Below are 19240 nucleotides of genomic sequence, written 5' to 3'. Positions count from 1 at the left end.
TTTCATGTGAATAGCCCGTACACAGCTGGTATGTTATAATAAGAAAAATGTCAAATTTGACAACTTTTCTTCTATTAACAAAAGGTTAGTTTTTTGAGTATACATAGTTGATATTAAAATTAGGAAATAAGTAGTAACATTTTGTTTGCTTGTCAGTATTTAGATTTGGAAATCATAGTGCGACCAGGATGTTCTGCTGTATAACTTAAGGAATCATCTCTCTGGAATGAAAACAGTTTTAGAATTCCTTTACTGGCCCAGGCGATGTTAGATGGTGGAGTGACAGGGTGAGGTAGGTCTCTTCCCTGAGCAGCTTCAGCAAAATAAAATCAGACTCAGTACAGTGTAGTAAGTATTGGAACAGTAATATGAATGATCCCTGGAGAAGAGCGATTAATTCTGTGTGACATCCCCATTTTTCAGAAAGGTATTTTATGAATTCCTGTTTTCATTGAAATTATTTTAAGAACCATACTATTTGGAAGATGTGGACATTCTGTTTAGGGATGGTTTCACCCAGGGATATTCTAATATGAAAGAATCTGACTTTATTTTAAATGAAACAAGAGAGGGTTACTTGGATAGCAGTTCTAATTTTATTTTATTTTATTTTATTTTACTTTATTTTTTTGCAGGTTTGGGGATGGAACCCAGGGGCATTCGACCTCCAAGCTACACCCCCTGCCCTATATTTTTATTCTTTATTTTGAAACAGTGTCTCACTAAATTGCAGAGGGCCTCACTAAGTAGCTGAGGCTGTCCACAAACTGGGATTCTCCCATCTCAGCCTCCTGAATGTTGGGATTACAAGCGTGCACCACCATGCCTGGCTCTAATTTTATTTTTAATAAATTTCCCTCATAATTTACTTTGAATTTTAATGAAGTTCTTTTTATTTTTGCAGTACTGGGGATTGAAGCCAGGGACATTCTACCTCTGAGCTATGACTCTAGTCCTATATTTTATTCTTTTTGAAATAGGGAAGGCCTCACTAAGTTGCAGAGGGCCTCACTAAGTAGCTGGGGCTGACCATGAACCTGCAGTCCTCCTGTCTCAGCCTCCCAAGTACTGGGATTACAAGTGTGCACCACCATGCATGCCTTAATAATTTTTTTTTTGTGTGTGTGTGTGTGTGTGTGTGTGTGTGTGTGGTACTGGGGGTGGAACTCAGGGGTAACCCAGGGACTTTCTACCCCCCGGGCTACACTCTTAGACCTATTTTATATTTTATTTGGAAACAGAGCCTCACTAAGTTGCTGAGAGCCTCACTAAGTAGCTGAGGCTGGCTTTGAACCTGCGCCATCCTCCTGTCTCAGCCTCCTAAGCACTGGGATTACAAGCGTGCACCTTCATGCTTATAATAAGTAAGGCCGCACTAGCCTTAATAAAATTTTAAATTGCAAAAGTAATATGTACTTTTAAAATATCCCAACAGTCCAAAAATATATTAAATACAAGTAAAATATCCCTACTCTCCCTGAGTAACTACGGTTATAGACAGTTTAAATAATTACTTGTTAATAAACTTGGATTTAAGTGCCTTGTATTCTGGGCATTAATTCCTTGTATTTAAAGGGGGAAATAAATTTCCCTTTTAGGAAAAGTACTCAGGAGCAGTGGAGGTTGTGTAGGAACTGGGAAGCGGACGTGATGGTAGCGTTTCTGGAAGTACATTGATCAGTTAGATTGCTGTGTCCTGCAGGGCTTTTTAAGGATTTATTGACACACTTCATCAGGTATTTGAGAGAGTACTCAGGGAAACCTTCGGAATTCTGCAGTCCCTTTGCCTTCCTTGTAAATTCACGCCTGGTCAGAAATTACAGCTTGAGTGGGATGTCCCTCCACAGAACGCAAATGCGCACGATTCATCATGTTACTTAGCGTGGCGGTACAGTGCAGTGTTAAGGGCTTTTTTCTTTTTGTTTCTTTCTATGAGGGGCTCACCCATCATATATATTATCATATGTCTCTTCATTTCTCCCTTATTTCAACTTCTACTTACTCTCCCAATTCCCCACATCATTCTCTTAAAGGAAGAAAAAATAAGTTTTATCCGCTGAGCCCTCTTTCTTATTTAATATATCCTGGGTTGAATGTTTCTCACAAAAATCACTTTGCATTCAGAATTAGCCTCTCAAGCTCTTTCCTCTGTAGACCCCTCTATAAATTGCACGCCTTCTACTATGGTGCCTTCTGAGGTATGAAAACCCAAGTCCATTTGTGGCTTAGCTTTCCTGAGTTTAAAGTGTAAGTCTCCATACTTGGCTTCAAAAACTTATCATGAGGTTATTCTTGTACCACTTAAAAAATTCTATACTTTGTCCACAGAACTAGCCAGTACTCTGTGTAGAACCTCCTCTACTATTCCAGTTAAAACCATAGTCTTCATGGTAGCATGCCCATTTTTAAAAATTTGTGCATGTACCATGCACACAACTGTCTATGTATATACTTAGTTTATACATAAAAGTTGTAGTTGGGCCCACATTGGAAATGGTAGCCAGCCACCCAAATGGTGGTGGCTGAGGAATTTATAACCTGCAGCCCTCTTTTTTACTGGCAACGCCATTCTGCGTAGGGAATATAGAACAAGCCCAAACAGTAATACTGACAGAATTCGGAATTATGATACAGTGGAGCCTTCACGTAATTCTTTGTTGAAGAAGTTAGGGCCTAAATGTTAAGGCTTATTGTTATTCTGAGTTGATAATCTCTGCCTTGCTTTAATAATTTTTCCTCATGCCTGGGTAGCCTGCGAGTTGCACAATAATCACTCACACAGCTTTGTAATCAATGCCTAAAGTAATAGGATTCCTCTGGCCACCGGCAATTAATAAATTTGTGTCTTTTTTAAAACACTAGCAAGTCGGGCCTGAAATACGACTGACTGGCTCTCCTCATTTGCATATTTATTGCAGTGGAAAAATTCTTACCAGATGATTGATGCTGAGCCTGCCTCTTGAATTCCAAGCAGCACATTATTATGAAATGAAAAATGCCGGCCATACAGTTGATTAAAGTTGAAGACAGTGGAATCGGTGTTTTTTAAGATTGTGGGAGAATTAAAGGCATATTTTAATAGATGTTGACAAGAAGTGAACTAACAAAAGCAAAGCAAAGGATTTGCTTGAAAAGATTTAATCAAACGTCTTTCTTGGGGGATTAATTGCTGGGGATGACTAGTGCAAGTGGCAGGCTTGTGTGGATTTGAATGAAAAGTATTGTTCTCAGGCCAATATATCGTGTCATTTTGACCTATAGTTTAGCTCTAGTTCTGGAGTTACTTTTGAAGGAGAAAAAAATGTTGTTGTAATCTGTAAATTCCAGTTCAGTGTATTTATCTGGGTGATGCGAATATGGGAGTTGATGCATTTGTACATAGTTGTATGTTTGTCTATGTATTTAAAGTAACCATGTCGACATTTAAAAATGGATAAGGTTAGTTTCATCTTCCTTTATACAGTCGCTCTTCTCATTTTCCTTCTATCACATTGCCAGAAATTTTACTTAGCGCTTTGTAATCTAATTAATGAACTGTGTGCCCTGTCTAAACCGATTCTCTGCCTACCGTTTGGTTGTGTTGGACAGCTTAGATGAATAAGGGGGAAAAATAAAGCTGTTAAGTGAAAATGGTTTTTGAATTGGTGACATTTTATATATAGAATGCTTGCATATGTGTAGCATGTAAATAAATACCTAATATTGGAATCTCTGAGTACTAGTTCAATCCTAGCTCTGTGGATCAGCACAAGCATTGCTTAAAAGAATTTGAGCATGTGGAAGATGATGTTTTTTTATAGTGATATGCCTTCTATTTTTATAGCTTTAATTTTTTCCAGTGTATCTTAATAGATATATTTATTGTTTTTTTACCTTTCCTCTGAGAGTTCACTAGGCAAAGGGTTATCTACATTTTATAGATGAGAAACTGAGACTCAAAGAGATTAAGTTGGTCCACTCAGCATAATATGACTAGTGACATTGTCAGCTGAAGTGCAGGGTTTCTGACCCTCAGTAGAGGAGTCTTTCCATTTATTCTGTTCAGAATTATTCCTAACGCTGGTTATCAGGTGCTTGGGTTGAGTTTCAGCGACGTGGTGAGGCATATGTCCTTTTTAATCTCCTCTGCAAGGAACAGCCTCTGGAAATGGACCATGTAGGGCAAAATAAACATAGACAACCTTGACAGTCTCCATTTGTTTTGTGGCCATGGGCCAAGGAGGACAGCATATGCATCTTTGCTGCTTTTCTTAACTTTTAACTCTTGTAATAATTGGGAGAGAAATTAGAGGTGAATTAGAAACTGTTGATTTCGATCTATTTATTATTCATAGGGTTGAGCAGATAGAGTTCAGTTCTGTGTGAATAATAAAGAGGATTTTTGTTTGTTCATTTTGACTGGGAAGAGTTCAGTGTTGGACTTGAGCCTCCGGGAGAGTCTTTCCTTCTTGTCGGCTGTGGCTTTGAAGATGCCACAACCTTCCACCAAGGGCCACCCTGTTGAACGCTTCAGGTGTTACCATCGAAACAGATGTGGTCCTAAGAGTGTTCCGTCTTCCAAATCTCTTTATAGGAGCTTGTCTACGTGTTGAGCCACTGGTGAGTTACTTTAATAAACTTTTTTTGGTAGTGGTTAGAAGCACAGAATTGCAGATTTCATTTCTGGTAGGTCTCTTGACACTTTGATGCATGGTAGTGCTATCCCTGAATGGCGTTAAATACTTACTTGAGGGCTACTTTCCAAGTGGGTGAAGGGGTGTATAAAATGAGAACACATGAGAGAGTATTAACAAAAAGACATAGTTTGATTTACTGATATTGGCTCTCTACTTTCTTGTTGGATTGATATGCTGTCTAATATATCTGTGATGGTTTTTTTATTTTTTTTAAACTGACTTGAACAAAATGAAAGGCTTGTATAGCTACTTGAAAGTGGCCCTTAAAAGTTGTAGTCTTTCTTTGGATGTTTTGACAATTCTTGGTTATGCTACATGGTAGAGTCGAATTACTGCCCACTTGTTGGTAAGCAGCTATAGACATTTTAGATGGCTTTGCAGCTTCTTTCCTGTGTGGTTCTTGATTTTATGTTTCACATTATGGGCATATGGTACCTAAATTAAGGGACAGGCTTTTTTTTTTTTTTTTTTTTTTTTTTTTGCAGGTCTGGGGATGTGATCTCTCTGTTATTTAAAATTTTTTTTGCATTAAAAATACATAACAATGAGCCAGGGCATGGTGGTGCAAATTTACAATCCCAGCATTCAGGAGGCTGAGAGGAGAAAGCCTCAGCTACTTAGGCCCTCCGAAACTCAGTGAGACCCTGTTTCAAAATAGAGAATAAAACTAGGGCTGGGGGATGTAGCTTGGAGGTACAATGTCCCTGGGTTCTATTCCCAGCACTGCAAATAATAACAACAATAATAATGATAATAATAAACAATGTATCATTTTATTTAAAAATTTTATTTTCTGGTACTGCAGATCAAACCCAGGATTGTGCATATGCTAGGAAAGTGTACTAACACTGAACTACATCTCCAGCCTTTTTTATTTTGAGACAGGGTCTTGGTCTTTTTTTTTTTTTTTTTTTTTCTTTTTTCTTTGCGGTACTGGGGATTGAACTCAGGGGCATTGTACTTCCAAGCTACACCCCCAGCCCTAGTTTTTAATCTTTTTATTTTTTGAAACAAGGTCTCATTGAGTTGCAAAGAGCCTCGCTAAGTAGCTGAGGCTCCTGGAGAAACGCTCTTCTCCCGCCTCAGCCTTCCGAATGCTGGGATTACCGCTTGCGCAGACGTGACCGGCCCAAGACAGGGTCTTGGTAACTTGCCTAGGCTGTCCTCAAATCCACCATTTTCTTGCTTCAGCCTCCTGAGTTGTTGCCCTGCTCATTTTTACCATTTTTAAGAATATAGTTCAGTAGTGTTAAATATATTCATAATGTAGTGCAGCCATTCTCTAGAACTTTTATCTTGCAAAACTGTGATCCACACCTGTTAAATAATCCCCATTTCCTCATCCCTCCAGCCCCAGCAAGCATTATTCTATCCTACTTTCTCTTTGATTTTTGATAACTACCTATGTAAGCAGAACTACATAATATTTATCTTTTTGTGACTGGTTTATTTCACTTTATATCCTCAAAGTTCATCCATGTCGCCTATATGGGAATTTCCTCCCTTTTAAGTCAGAATGTTTCATTGAAGAGGCTTAGTTTGAAGTAATACAGATGATTTATTATATTCTGATCTTTTTTTTCAGTTTTGACATTTTATTGGGTAAATTATATTCTGATCTTTTTATAGCATTTTAAAAAAATGTGGTAAAGCCGGGCGTGGTGACGCACACTTGTAATCCTAGCGCTTGGGAGGCTGAGACAGGAGGATCACATAGGTTCAAAGCCAGCCTCAACTACTTAGTGAGGCTCTCAGCAACTTAGTGCGACCCTGTTTCCAAATAAAGTATAAAATAGGTCTGGGAGTATAGCCCGGAGGTGGAAAGCCCCTGGATTCTACCCTCAGTACCACAAAAAAGTAAAACAATTAAAAATTAAAAATTAAAAAAATGTGATAAGACATACATGATATACACTTACTTTTAAAGAATATAATTCGGTGTCATTAAATATTTATAAAGTTGTACAATCAACACTATTATCCATCCCCAGAACTTTTCATCATCCCTTACCCTATACTCATTAAACAGTAATTTCCCATACTCCCTCTTTCCTAGCTCCTGGAAGCTACTGTTCTACTTTCTGTTTCTATATTGTTTTGCAGTGCTGAGAATTGAACTCAGGACCTCATGCATGCTAAACAAGCACTACCACTGTGCTACACTCCCAGCCCTCTGTCACTATGAATTTGACTATTTCAGGTACCTCATATAAGTGGAATTGTACAATATTTACTTACCTTATGCAACTGGCTTATTTTTACTTATCTTAATATTGTCCAGATTGGGCCTGGAGAATCTTTAAAACCACTTTGCAGCTGTAAAATGAATTTGAAGTTTCACTTTGAAAAACATAGAATCAGTCCTGTAAGATATTGCCATTTGGAAAGGGGTCGTAGCTCAGTGGTAGATGACTTGCCTGGCATGCGCAAGCCACCGAGTTCAAACTCCAGAATGGCAAAATACAAAAAACATAGCTATTTCTAAAAAAGAAGATAAAAAACAGTGATTAATATTTTTTGTAGAATTTGGGTGAAATGAAACTTGTGTTTTCATGGACTGTCTTACATGTATTGGTGTCTTTTTCTATTTTTTAATTAAGACTTTTGCTATAACAGTCTTTTAGAACCTTAGCTATTGTGGAATACATGCTTAAAATTCTCAGTTCTTTTCACAGATGGTCATTTGTGGTAACATATTTGTAGTTACCATTTGTAGTCTTTGCTCTTCTTTTTCTTTTGAAAAATTTCCATAATTTGATACCCTTAGAACATTTAGACTGAATAATTTTTGCTTTAAAATTGTTATCTATATTCCTTTTTCCTTCTTGACTACTTTTCATCTTGTTTATATTTAATCCATTTTCCAAAAGCTGACAAAAGAATAATTGCTTTTTTTTTCTTTTTCATGAGAAACTGTGTGTGTGTGTGTGTGTGTGTGTGTGTGTGTGTGTGTGTGTGTGTGTGTTACTGGGGATGAAATCCAGGGGCTTTCTGTCTCCAGGCTACACTCCTAGACCTATTGTATGTTTTATTTGGAAACAAGGTCTCACTAAGTAGCTGAGAGCCTCACTCAGTAGCTGAGGCTGGCTTCGAACCTGCGTGATCCTCCTGTCTCAGCCTCCCAAGCACGGGGATTACAAGCATGTGCCATCACGCCTGGCTTTGTGAGGAATTTTTATCTTCATATTTAGTAGAAAGCTCTTTTGAAGATTGAGAACTGCTGTGCATGGTTGCATACCTGTAATCCCAGCTACTCAGGAGGCTGAGGCAGGAGGATCGCAAGTTCAAGGCCAGTTTAAACAATTTAAGTGAGACCCTATTTCAGAATAATTTTTTTGTGTGTGATACTAAGTAGCTGAGGTTGGTTTTGAAACTATGCAGATCCTCTGTCTCAGCCTCCCAAGGGCAGGCATTACAAGCGTCGCCATCACACCCAGACAAAATAAAATTTTAAAGGGCTGGGGATGTCACTTTGTGGTAGAGTATTAGCCTAGCATGTATGAGGCTCTGAGGTTTTGATTCTGGTGCTATAAAAGAAAGAAGAAAGAAAAGATTGAGAGCAAAAGGTTGAGATTCTTAGTTTGGAACACAAGGCATTTTGGATTTTATTTTGGTAAGCACTGATTATAAAAAGATTAGAATATAGCGTTTGTTGTTGTTGTTGTTGTTGTTGTTGTTATTTATGGCACTATTGGTTTGAACCCAGGGGCATTCTTCTCTGAGCTATACCTCCAGCCCTATTTTTTATTCTTTATTCTGAAACTGGGTCTCACTAAGTTGTGGAGGGCCTCACTAAGTAGCTGGGGCTGGGTGCTAACCTGCAATCCTCCTGTCTCAGCCTCCCAGGTACTGTGTTTACAAGCGTGTGCCACCATGCCCTACTAAGAATAGAGTTTAAAAAAGAATCAAGGGTCCTATATTTTAAACAAGGAAGTCATATTTATATAGTATTTATTTATTTATCTTGGTACTGGGGATTCAACGTAGGGGCATTCCACCTCTAAGCTATGTCCCCTAACTATTTTATTTCTTTATTTGGAAATAGGGTCTCACTAAGTTGCGGAGGGCCTCACTAAGTAGCTGCACGAGGTTTCTGAGAGCCTTGCTATGCTGTCAAGGCTGGCTTTGAACCTGCAATCCTCTTGTTTCAGCCTCCCAAGTACTGGGATTTCAGGTGTGCACCACTACACCTAGGGCCAGTTTTTAATATATAATTCCATATTACAAATAGAAAGTCATTCATCTGGGTTTAATTTGTGAATAGCACCTTTTCATAGGGATATGTGTGAGAGGTCGAGAGAATGAAACCCGGGGGAGGAGCATGTGTTGGTAAGGATCCCAGGACTGAGTTGTGCTTTTTAAGAGAAAAGGAATTGTGTGATAGATTATCCAAGAGATTCGTGGGTAACCTCATAGAAATATACTTAAGAAGCTTAATTTCAAAGGGATAATTGAATGGCCTTGATGATAGGAAGCAAAGGAGTTTGTCAATTTCTTGGAGTCTTATTATTTATAGTTTCTAAGTACCTTACACATATTATTTTGCTTATTCCTCACAACAACCCTGTGAGGTAGGAACTGTTGTTATTTTGGGAATTCCGTATTTCAGAGAGTTCCGAGTATACCCTGGCTCTTCCCCTGAACTTACCCCCTTGCAGAACTGCTTGGGAGACATGAATTACAGGCATTGCCCACTTTGGAGATTTGTAAATGATTAATTGTTCCTTCTCTGTGCTCTCTTTCCTTTTCAGGTCACAAAGCACTTAAAGCGTTGTTGAGGTCATTGGTAGATCTCCAGGAAGAGTTACTTTTTCAGTACCCAGACACTAGGTATCTCGTTGATGGGACGAAGCCCAAAGCAGAAAGGTAAGGAGGAAATGGGACTGAGCTGTGTGTTTTCTTTTCATTAGTTTCCCATCATGTATGACAGAGGAAGTCAAGTCCTTTCTGGGCAGATAGATTTCCAGGCAGACTTGATTTTAGTTAAAAAAAAAAAAAAAAAAAAAATTTAACTGGTATCAGAATGGCACATAAATTGGGAGTTTGATTTTTGGCTTTTTATCTTAGTTTTGCCTGTATCCCTTTGCAGGTTTAGGCAAAAGGCTTACCTTCTGTTTAGCTCTATTGATATTAGCATAGAAACACACATTTTGCTTACTAATACTTAGTTAATGTTATATAAGTCCTTTGTGTCCATACCATGGAATTAGTGGTCAGAGCCATCTCCCTGAATGAAGGAAGAAGCAATTATTTTGAAGGGTGGAAAGATTTCAGAAAATAACAGCAAAGTAATGATTTTGTTTTCTGTAATTGCTGTGTTTGATGAAAATTTTCCCTCTTTGATCTTCTGGTCCTTTCTTGCTTTTTCCCTTGGGCTTGTCCCCCCCCCCCCCATTGTTTTCTTCTGAATGAGTTGGAGGGACAGAAAAGAAGCTCACATTTTGTTGAGTACCTACTGTGTGCTGGGGTCAGTAATCTAGGAGGTAGAGTGGCCAGTGGAGTTGGAGGTCACTGCATTGTCACGGCAGCTGGATGTGCAGTTGTCTTTGTACCCAGGGGGATAGATTCCAGGACCCCACACAGATACCAAAGCCCGCAGATGCTCAGATCTCTTGTATAAAATAGCACACTATTTGTATAAAACCTATGCTCATCTTTCATGTAGTTGAAATCATCTCCCAATTACTTGTATTTTCTAATACAATATAAATACTACATAAATATTTGTTATCCTATATCATTTAGAGAATAATGACAAGAAAAAGTCTGTACATGTTCAGTACAGGTGCATTTTTTTACCCTTATATATTTTCTGTTTGCAATTGATTGAATCTGAATTTGTAGCCTAGAGATACAGAGGGCTGATTGTATTATAGTTTAGTGCTGATTTGGATACCCACCCTTTTGAGTGTTCATCATGTTTAGCTTCTTTTTATTTGGTTCAGCTAATACTATTCACCTTCCTGAATAATTGTTACAGGGACACATTTCTCTTATTGATTTGCGGATTAAGGTCATAGAAATACGAGTATGTGTTTAATTTTTAAAGACCCTCCTGTAACAGTACAGTATTGGTTCATAAGCATTTCTAATTTTTTTTTCCTTTTTTTTTATGGTACTGGGGATGGAACCCAGGGGCCTTCTACCTCCGGGCTACACTCCCAGACCTATTTTATATTTTATTTGGAAACAGGGTCAATTAAGCCAGCTGAGGCTGGCTTTGAACATGCATGATTCTCCTGTCTCAGCCTCCCAAGCGCGGGGATTACAAGCGTGCGCCACCCACGCCCAGACATTTCGAATGTTTTACAACCTCATTTTTTTTGTATGTTTTGCTTACTTTTTAAAAAACATTTTGAAGTCCAAGAGCTTTTTATATTTATTTGAAATTACTTGAAGTTTTTTTCTGTTTTTGCAACACTGGGGATTGAACCCAGGGCCTTGTGCATGCTAGGCAAGCACTCTATCACTGAATTACCTTCCCCACCCCTTTTCATTTTATTTTACTTTGAGATAGAGTCTCACAAAGTTGCCCAGGCTGGCTTTGAGTTTGTGATCCTCCTGCTTCAGCCTCCTGACTAGCTGGGATCACAGGCACGAGTCACCTTGCTCAGCTAACAGTTACGTGAGCTTTTGATTGACCTCATGATCATTGTTTACAAACATAAGAAGTGGCCGGGCGTGGTGGCGCACATTTATAATCCCCACACTTGGGAGGTGGAGACAGGAGGATTGCGCAGGTTCAAAGCCAGCCATACTGGCTTAAGAGACCCTGTTCCAAATTAAAAAAAATATATAAAAAATAGGTCTGGGAGTGTAGCCCGGTGGTAGAAGGGCTTCCAGGAACCCCAGTACCACAAAAAAAAAAACACAAAAACAAAAAAAACATAAGAAGTGATTCTCATATCTCTGGTGATATTTAAAATGTAGATAGAATAGACAAGGCCTAAATACCACATGAACCTAGCTTTTTACTTAAGTATGCTTGTTTACATTGGACTCTTGCTCTTCCTGGCTTTCTAGTGAGGAGATTTCCAGTGAAGATGATGAACTAGTGGAAGAGAAGCAGCGGAGAAGGGGCCCACCGAAGCGGAAGCTGGAGACAGACGACTATCCCAGCTTCATGGCAAAGCGCTTTGCTGACTTCACAGTCTACAGGAACCGTACACTGCAGAAGTGGCATGATAAGACCAAGCTGGCATCTGGAAAACTGGGGAAGGCAAGGGAGTGTGTGTGTGTGTGTGTGTGTGTGTGTGTGCATGTGTGCACCTGCATGCAAGATAAATTGTGGTAACCTTGAAGCAGTTGTAAGAAATTAGAACTATAGCTTGTTTATATAGATGTTATATGATATAATAATAATCAGTCATTTCTGTTGCAAAATTTACTGAATTTGCTGGGCGTGGTGGCGCACGCTTGTAATCCCAGCACTTGGGAGGCTGAGACAGGAGGATCGCGCAGGTTCGAAGCCAGCCTCAGTTACTTAGTGAGGCTCTCAGCAACTTAGTGAGACCATGTTTCCAAATAAAGCATAAAATAGGTCTGGGAGTGTAGCCTAGAGGTAGAATGCCCCTGGGTTCCATCCCCAGTACCACCAAAAAAAAAAAAAAAAAAAATTACTGAATTTTACTATTGGGATTTACACCATTCAGACTTGGGATAGAATGGATTTTAAAACAATTATTAAAGTAATTAAAAAGCTGGGCGTGGTGGCACACACTTGTAATCCCAGCATTTGGGAGACTGAGACAGGAGGATACAGGTTTATTGCCAGCCTCGGCTACTTAGTGAGACCCTTTGCAACTCAGTGAGACCCTGTTTCAAAATAAAGAATAAAAAAATTGGGCTGAATCCGGGTGTGGTGGCATATGCTTGTAATCCCTGCGCTTGGGAGGCAGAGACAGGAGGTTTGCGGAGGTTCGGCAAGCCACGCTGGCTTAAGAGACCCTGTTAACTGTTTCTAAATAAAAATATAAAAAATGGGTCTGGGAATGTAGCCCGGAGGTAGAAGGGTTTCCAGGAACCCCAATACCACCCAAAAAAAAAAAAAAAAAAAATTGGGCTGAGAGTGTAGCTCGGAGGTAGAATGCCCCTGGCTGGGTTCCATCCCCAGTACCGGGGGGGGGGGGGGGTAAAAATTTAATCTCTGGGCATAGGAAAATGATATGACCTATTTTTATTTATTTTTTTTTGGGTGATACTGGGAGTGGAACTCAGAGGCTTTCTACCTCTGGGCTATACTCCCAGACCTATTTTTATATTTTATTTGGAAACAGGGTCTCACTAAATAGCTGAGAGCCTCACTAAGTAGCTGAGACTGGCTTCGAACCCGTGCGATCCTCCTGTCTCAGCCTCCCAAGCGCAGGGATTACAAGCGTGTGCGCCACCACGCCCAGCTAGATATGACCTGTTTTAAGACTATTTTTTTTCCCCCTGAGAATAATTACAGCCACTCACAAACTGTGCCCTTAACAGAAAGTCCCTCGTGAAAGGACGATTGTCTGTCTCTCTGCTGACAGAGAGATAGAGGAGCAGTGTAGCTGCCTTCAACACTGACTTTCCACATTACCTGACACTGGTTAATGTTGTTGCAGGGTTTTGGTGCCTTTGAACGCTCGATCTTGACTCAGATTGATCATATTCTGATGGACAAGGAAAGATTACTTCGAAGGACACAGACCAAGCGCTCTGTCTACCGGGTTCTTGGCAAACCTGAACCATCGGCTCAGCCTGTTCCAGAGAGTTTACCAGGAGAACCAGTAAGGACTGTGGTGCAGGGTGACTGGTGAACACGTCTGTGGGGCTGAGTGAAAAACTTGTCGGTATTACTTCTTGGTATGAGATGTTGGTGAAAGAAAGGAACACTGCATTACTTTGCCAGGCTGTTGAGAAATAGTGTGTGGGGGGTAAAAATGGGGCTTTTGTTAATTTTTTTGCTTTTCTCTCAATTGTGAGTGTGATACAGGAATCTTGTAGTTAAAGTATTCGTAATCTAATTTTTTTTAAGATTTCATATTTTAGTTTTTGCAGTGCTGGGGGTCAAATCCAGGGCTCAGTGGTAAAGCATATTCAAGTGCTTTACCACTGAGCCTCTTTCTCACCCCTTAAGCTTCAGTTTTAAAGCTTTTATTATGGGGCTTTTTAACTTTTGTGTTTTTCTCTTAATTGTGAGTGTGATACAGGAACCTTGTAGTTAAGGTATTTGTAATCTAATATTTTTAAGATTTTATATTTTTGCTTTTGCGGTGCTGGGGGTCAAACCCAGGGCTTCGTGTATACTGTTCAAGTATTTTTTTATTTTTTATTTTATTTTTTTGTGGTACTGGGGGTGGAACCTAGGGTCTTTTCTACCTCCGGGCTATACTCCCGGACCTATTTTATACTTTATTTGGAAACAGGTCTCACTAAGTTGCTGAGCGCCTCACTAAGTAGCTGAGGCTGGCTTCGAACCTGCGCGATCCTCCTGTCTCAGCCTCACAAGCGCGGGGGTTACAAGCGATGCCCGGATCTGTTCAAGTGTTTCACCACTGAGCTTCATCCTCATTCCTTAAGCTATGCTTTTAAAGCTACTATAGGAATGTCAGGGGTTTTTTTGGTTATTTTTTTGTTTTTTGTTTTTTTGTTTGTTTTGTTTTGCGGTACTGGAGATAGAACCCAGGGGCATTCTACCTCCGAGCTACATCCCCAGCCCCATTATTTATTCTTTAATTTTGAAACAGGATCTCACTAAGTTGTGGAGGGCCTCACTAAGTAGCTGAGGCTGTTCATGAACCACGATCCTTTTTGGTCTAAGCCTCCTGAATGCTGGGATTACAAGCTTCCGCCACCACGCCCGGCATGGAATGTCAGTATTGAAGCAAGTGTGTACTTTGTCTTAATGTTTTCTGTTTGGCTACCTAGAAAAGGATCCAGAAGTGAAATAGATTCTTTTGTTTAAAGAAAACATTTTTATTTTTTACTTGTAGAAAAAATATATACTTAATACTTCTGAAGTTCATAAGCATTTACAATGAAAAATAAAATTCTCCCAGCTGGATGAATTTTATCCCAATATTTGGGAAGCTGAGAATGGAGGATCGAAGGTTCGAGGACAGCCTTTGCAAGTACTGGGACTTTCATCAACCTAGCAAGACCCTGTTTCAAAATAAAATAAAATAGAACTAGGGGTGTAGCTTGGAGATAGAGTGCCCCCAGGTTCAATCCCTAGCACCACCCCCACACACATAGTCAATAAATAAGATGGGTGTGATAGCGCATGCTTGTAATCCCAGCATTTGGGAAGCTGAGACAGGAGGATCGCAGTTTGCAGCCAGCCTCAGCTACTTAGTGAGGCCCTTTACAACTGAGACCCTGTTTCAAAATAAAGAAAAAAAAAGGCCTAGGTGTATAGTTCAGAGGAAGAACTCCCCTGGGTTCTGTCCCCAGTACTGTAAAAAAAAATCTATAAAAATTAAAATTACTCATACTCTGAACATTTTACTCCTCAAATGATGTTAATAGATGTAACAAGCCGGGCGTGGTGGCGCACGCTTGTAATCCCCGCGCTTGGGAGGCAGAAACTGGAGGATCGCGCAGGTTCGAAGCCAGCTGCGCTTGCTGGCTTAGGAGACCCTGTTTCCAAAATAAAAATGTAAAAATAGGTCTGGGAGTGTAGCCCAGAGGTAGAAGGGCTTCCAGGAACCCCAGTACCACCAAAAAAAAAAAAAAAAAAAAAAAAAAAAATAGATATAACAAGTTTTATGCTTGTACACATGCATGAAAATATGGTTGGCCTTTCTTTTTACTAAGATAGACATATGTGTGTATGTGAATATATAAAATACTACAATTGTTTGAAAGTCTTAACAACTTACTCTTTAAATTTAATATATTCTACATTCTTTTCATATCATTACCAAGAGATCTACTTCATTTTTCCTAATGGTTGCAGAGTAATAGTAATCAGTCATTTCTGTTGCAAAATTTACTGAATTTCTGCCGGGCGTGGTGGCGCACGCTTGTAATCCCCGCGCTTGGGAGGCAGAGACAGGGGGATTGCGCAGGTTCGAAGCCAGCCGCGCGCGCTGGCTTAGGATACCCTGTTTCCAAATAAAAACGTAAAAATAGGTCTGGGAGTGTAGCCTGGAGGTAGAAGGGCTTCCAGGAACCCCAGTACCACCAAAAAAAAAAAATTTTTTTTTTTACTGAATTTCTAATAATGGTTTTTTGGGGTTTTTTTTCCCGCATTACTGGAGATGGAACCCAGGGGTATTCTACCTTCAAGCTACACCCCAGCCCTTTTTTTTTTTTTTTTTTTTTTTTTTTTTGTGTGTGTGTGTGTGTGTGTGTGTGTGTCTGTGTGTCTGGGGATGGAACCCAGGGGCATTTGACCTCCGAGCTACACCCCCTGTCCTATTTTTTATTCTTTATTTTGAAATTTGGTCTCACTGAGTTGCAGAGGGCCTCACTAAGTAGTTGAGGCTGTCCACGAACCATGATCCTCCTGTCTCAGCCTCCCGAATGCTCAGATTACAAGCGTGTTGCCACCACACCCAGTTCCATCATTAAAGCATTTTTTTTTCCTCTCAATTGTGAGAGAAAAATTGGTATTGCTGGGGATGGAACCAGGGGCCTTCTACCTCTGAGCTACACCTTCAGCCCTAATTTTTTTTTACTCTTTATTTTTAAACAGGGTCTCATTAAATTGCAAAGGGCCTCACTAAGTAGCTGAGGCAGTCCTCAAGCGTGTGTTTTAACTTTATTAGAAAGAATGTTTTCTTGTAATCTCTGTACTTGGGAAGCTGAGATAGGAGGATCACGGGTTCAAGGCCAGCCTCAGCAACTTGTGAGGTACTATACAATTAAGTGAGACCCTGTTTCAAAATAAAGAATAAAAAATAGGGCTGGGGTATAATTCAGAAGTAGAATGTCCTTAGGTTCTCTCTTCAGTACCACACACACAAAAAAAAAAAGGTTAAAAAAACAGTGCTTAGCCGGGCGTGGTGGCACACACTCTTGTAATACTAATACCGAAGCTTGGGAGGCGGAGACAGGAGGATCAAGCAGGTTCGAAACCAGCCTTGCTGGCTTAAGAGGCCCTGTTCCCAAATAAATTATAAAATAGGTCTGGGAGTGTAGCCCGGAGGTACAAGGGTTCCATCCCAGTACCACACACACACACAAAAGCAGTGCTTAAAAAAATATTCCTGAACATTTATATTTGTGTGTTTGTGTGAACATATGGGTAGAGTTTTTAAATAAAATGTTGAAGAAAATATACTAAGTCCTGATAGATGTTATCAGATTGCCTCTGAAAAGTGCATGAGTTTCCAAGAGCAGCATTCTCCAGCCCTGAGTATTGCCAATCACAGGAGAAAAGTAGCTTTTTCTCATTTTAATTATCATGGATTTAATTAGAGTTAGGCTAAGCTTATTTTTGTATGGTTATTTGTGGTTTCTTTTCTGCCAACTGCCTGTTAATGTTTTTGCCCATTTTTCTGTTGGATTCTTTTAAAAATGAAGTTTTTTTGTTTGTTTTTATTTGTAAAACTGGGAATTGAACCCAGGGGCATTCTACCTCTGAGCAAAACCCCACCCCATTTTATTCTTTATTTTGAAACAGGGTATCATTAAGTTGTAGAGGGCCTCACAAGTTGCTGAGGCTGGCTGAGTGCCTGTGATCTCAGGCTTCCAGGTACTAGGATTACAAGAGTGTACCACTATGCTCAGCTCAAAAAAGATTTTTTTTGAGTTCTTTAGATCTTAAGAAAAATAGTGATTTAACTATTGAACATATTTACAGTACCTCTGTTACTGTAATAACCATATTGGGATTCTCTCTTTCTTTCTCATTGACATAGGAAATCCTTCCTCAAGTCCCTGCCAATACTCATCTAAAAGACTTGGATGAAGAAATCTTTGATGATGATGACTTTTACCACCAGGTAAAAAAAGTTATTTTTACTTGCTCTTTTTTTCCCCTTCTCGTTAAAACTACCAATATAGAACTTCCTTGCTTATTTTGGAAGAAAAAAATCAAACAAGAAGTTAGAATTTGTTCAGAATTGACTTACTTTCCGGATTGTTGCTTTCCTTCTGTTTTATGTTTTCTTTTGGAATGAAAACAGTTATAGCTACTGTTAGTTGTTGCTTGAGTGTGAATCATCTGTAAAACAGTTTCAACTTCTTTGAGTCAAGTGGTATATTTTTTCTCAGCTGTTTTTGATAATGTTAACTGTACATTTTGTTGATTATTTCATTTCTTGTCTCATTACTGTTAGAATAGGATATGGTGTAAAGATTGGGATCCTAGAGTTCTTGAACTGCATTTATAGTTCTATAACCTATTAAGTTTCTTGTTTTTAATGTCTGTTTGTGCCTGTTCACATCAGTTATATATTGAGAATGTCAGCTACTATCGATTATAACAGTAGTATAATGGTTTAAGATGGAATCATTGGAAGTTGAAATATGGTCCTAGTATCTCTTCATAGTTGACCCTTCACTTTTTCCCTGACATTCCCTGACATAGATACTGTTTTTAGTAATACTGGTGACTTGACTGTACATGTGGACTCAATATTTGGACTATTCTTTTTTTTTTTTTTCCAGCACTGAGGATTGAACCCAGGGCTACACCCCCGGTCCTATTTTTTATTCTTTATTTTGAAACAGGGTCTCATTAAGTTGTGAGAGCCTCACTAAGTAATTAAGGCTGGCCAGGAACCGCGATCCTCTTGTCTCAGCTTCCCAAGTACTGGGATTACAAATGTGCCCTACCACGCCTGGCTATTTGGACTGTTCTAAAGATCATCTCACACACACACACAAGAGGGGGGCGGGATTGATTCTTGGGTCTCTTTTTTTTGTGTGTGTGGTACTGGGGATGATTGAACCCAGGTACATTCTACCTCTGAGCTACACCCCCAGCCCTATTTTTTATTCTTTATTTTGAAACAGCGTCTCACTAAGTAGCTGAGGCTGGCTGCAAATCTGTGATCCTTCTGTCACAGCCTCCCAAGTACTGAGGTTATAAGCGTGCGCACCACACCCGGCTTGGGTTTTTGATAAGTTATGCTTCTTACTGAAATCTGCTTTAGGCTGTACTCTTTCTTGCTTAGTAGAGAAATGAGCATGCTAAATCAAGGATATGCTGATTTTTGTTGAGCCATTGTTTGGTTTTGTTTTCTTCAGTTTGCTAACTTTTGCCAGAGAACTTGTAACTGCTTGTTGAAGGTTTATGGCTGCACTATGCATGTGGATATGAAAGAAGAAAATTCTTAGGAAAATTAAATGTAAAACCAGGAAAGTTGATTCTATAATGGGGAAACCTCTGATTCTGCCCTAAAGAGAAAAAGATAGCTTCTATTTATTCTGTAATATTCAATAAAATTATTGCCATAAGTGAGTCTGAAAAGCGATGCTGAGTGGTATAGAAGGATCAGTGTGTCCTCAGCCGTTCCCAGTCAGAGGCCCTGATTCTTTTTTTCTGTTTCTTCTCTTATAGCTATTTGTCAGAGAGTAGGGGACTCTATTTTGTTTGGGAGTGTCTAAAGAAGTACTTGGTATGGGATATTAATGCTGTA

The 19240-nt window shown here is 39.4% G+C and overlaps 1 protein-coding gene across 2 annotated transcripts in view; it reads left to right on the top strand.

The window, feature by feature from the left end:
- Positions 1-19240, top strand: part of AATF (apoptosis antagonizing transcription factor) — a gene marked incomplete at its 5' end in the record, with an annotated part of 124430 nt that overhangs the window by 36791 nt on the left and 68399 nt on the right. For both annotated transcript variants that reach the window (XM_080712601.1, XM_080712600.1), the window contains 4 exons: positions 9428-9542; positions 11700-11895; positions 13271-13435; positions 17516-17599. In XM_080712601.1, coding sequence (XP_080568727.1) covers positions 9428-9542; positions 11700-11895; positions 13271-13435; positions 17516-17599 — 560 coding nt within the window. The remainder of the gene's footprint in view (positions 1-9427; positions 9543-11699; positions 11896-13270; positions 13436-17515; positions 17600-19240) is intronic.

This window comes from Muscardinus avellanarius (genome assembly GCF_963383645.1).
Source record: "Muscardinus avellanarius genome assembly, chromosome: 16".
NCBI classification, from domain to species: Eukaryota; Metazoa; Chordata; class Mammalia; order Rodentia; family Gliridae; genus Muscardinus; species Muscardinus avellanarius.
This window is presented reverse-complemented; position numbering and strand designations above follow the sequence as displayed.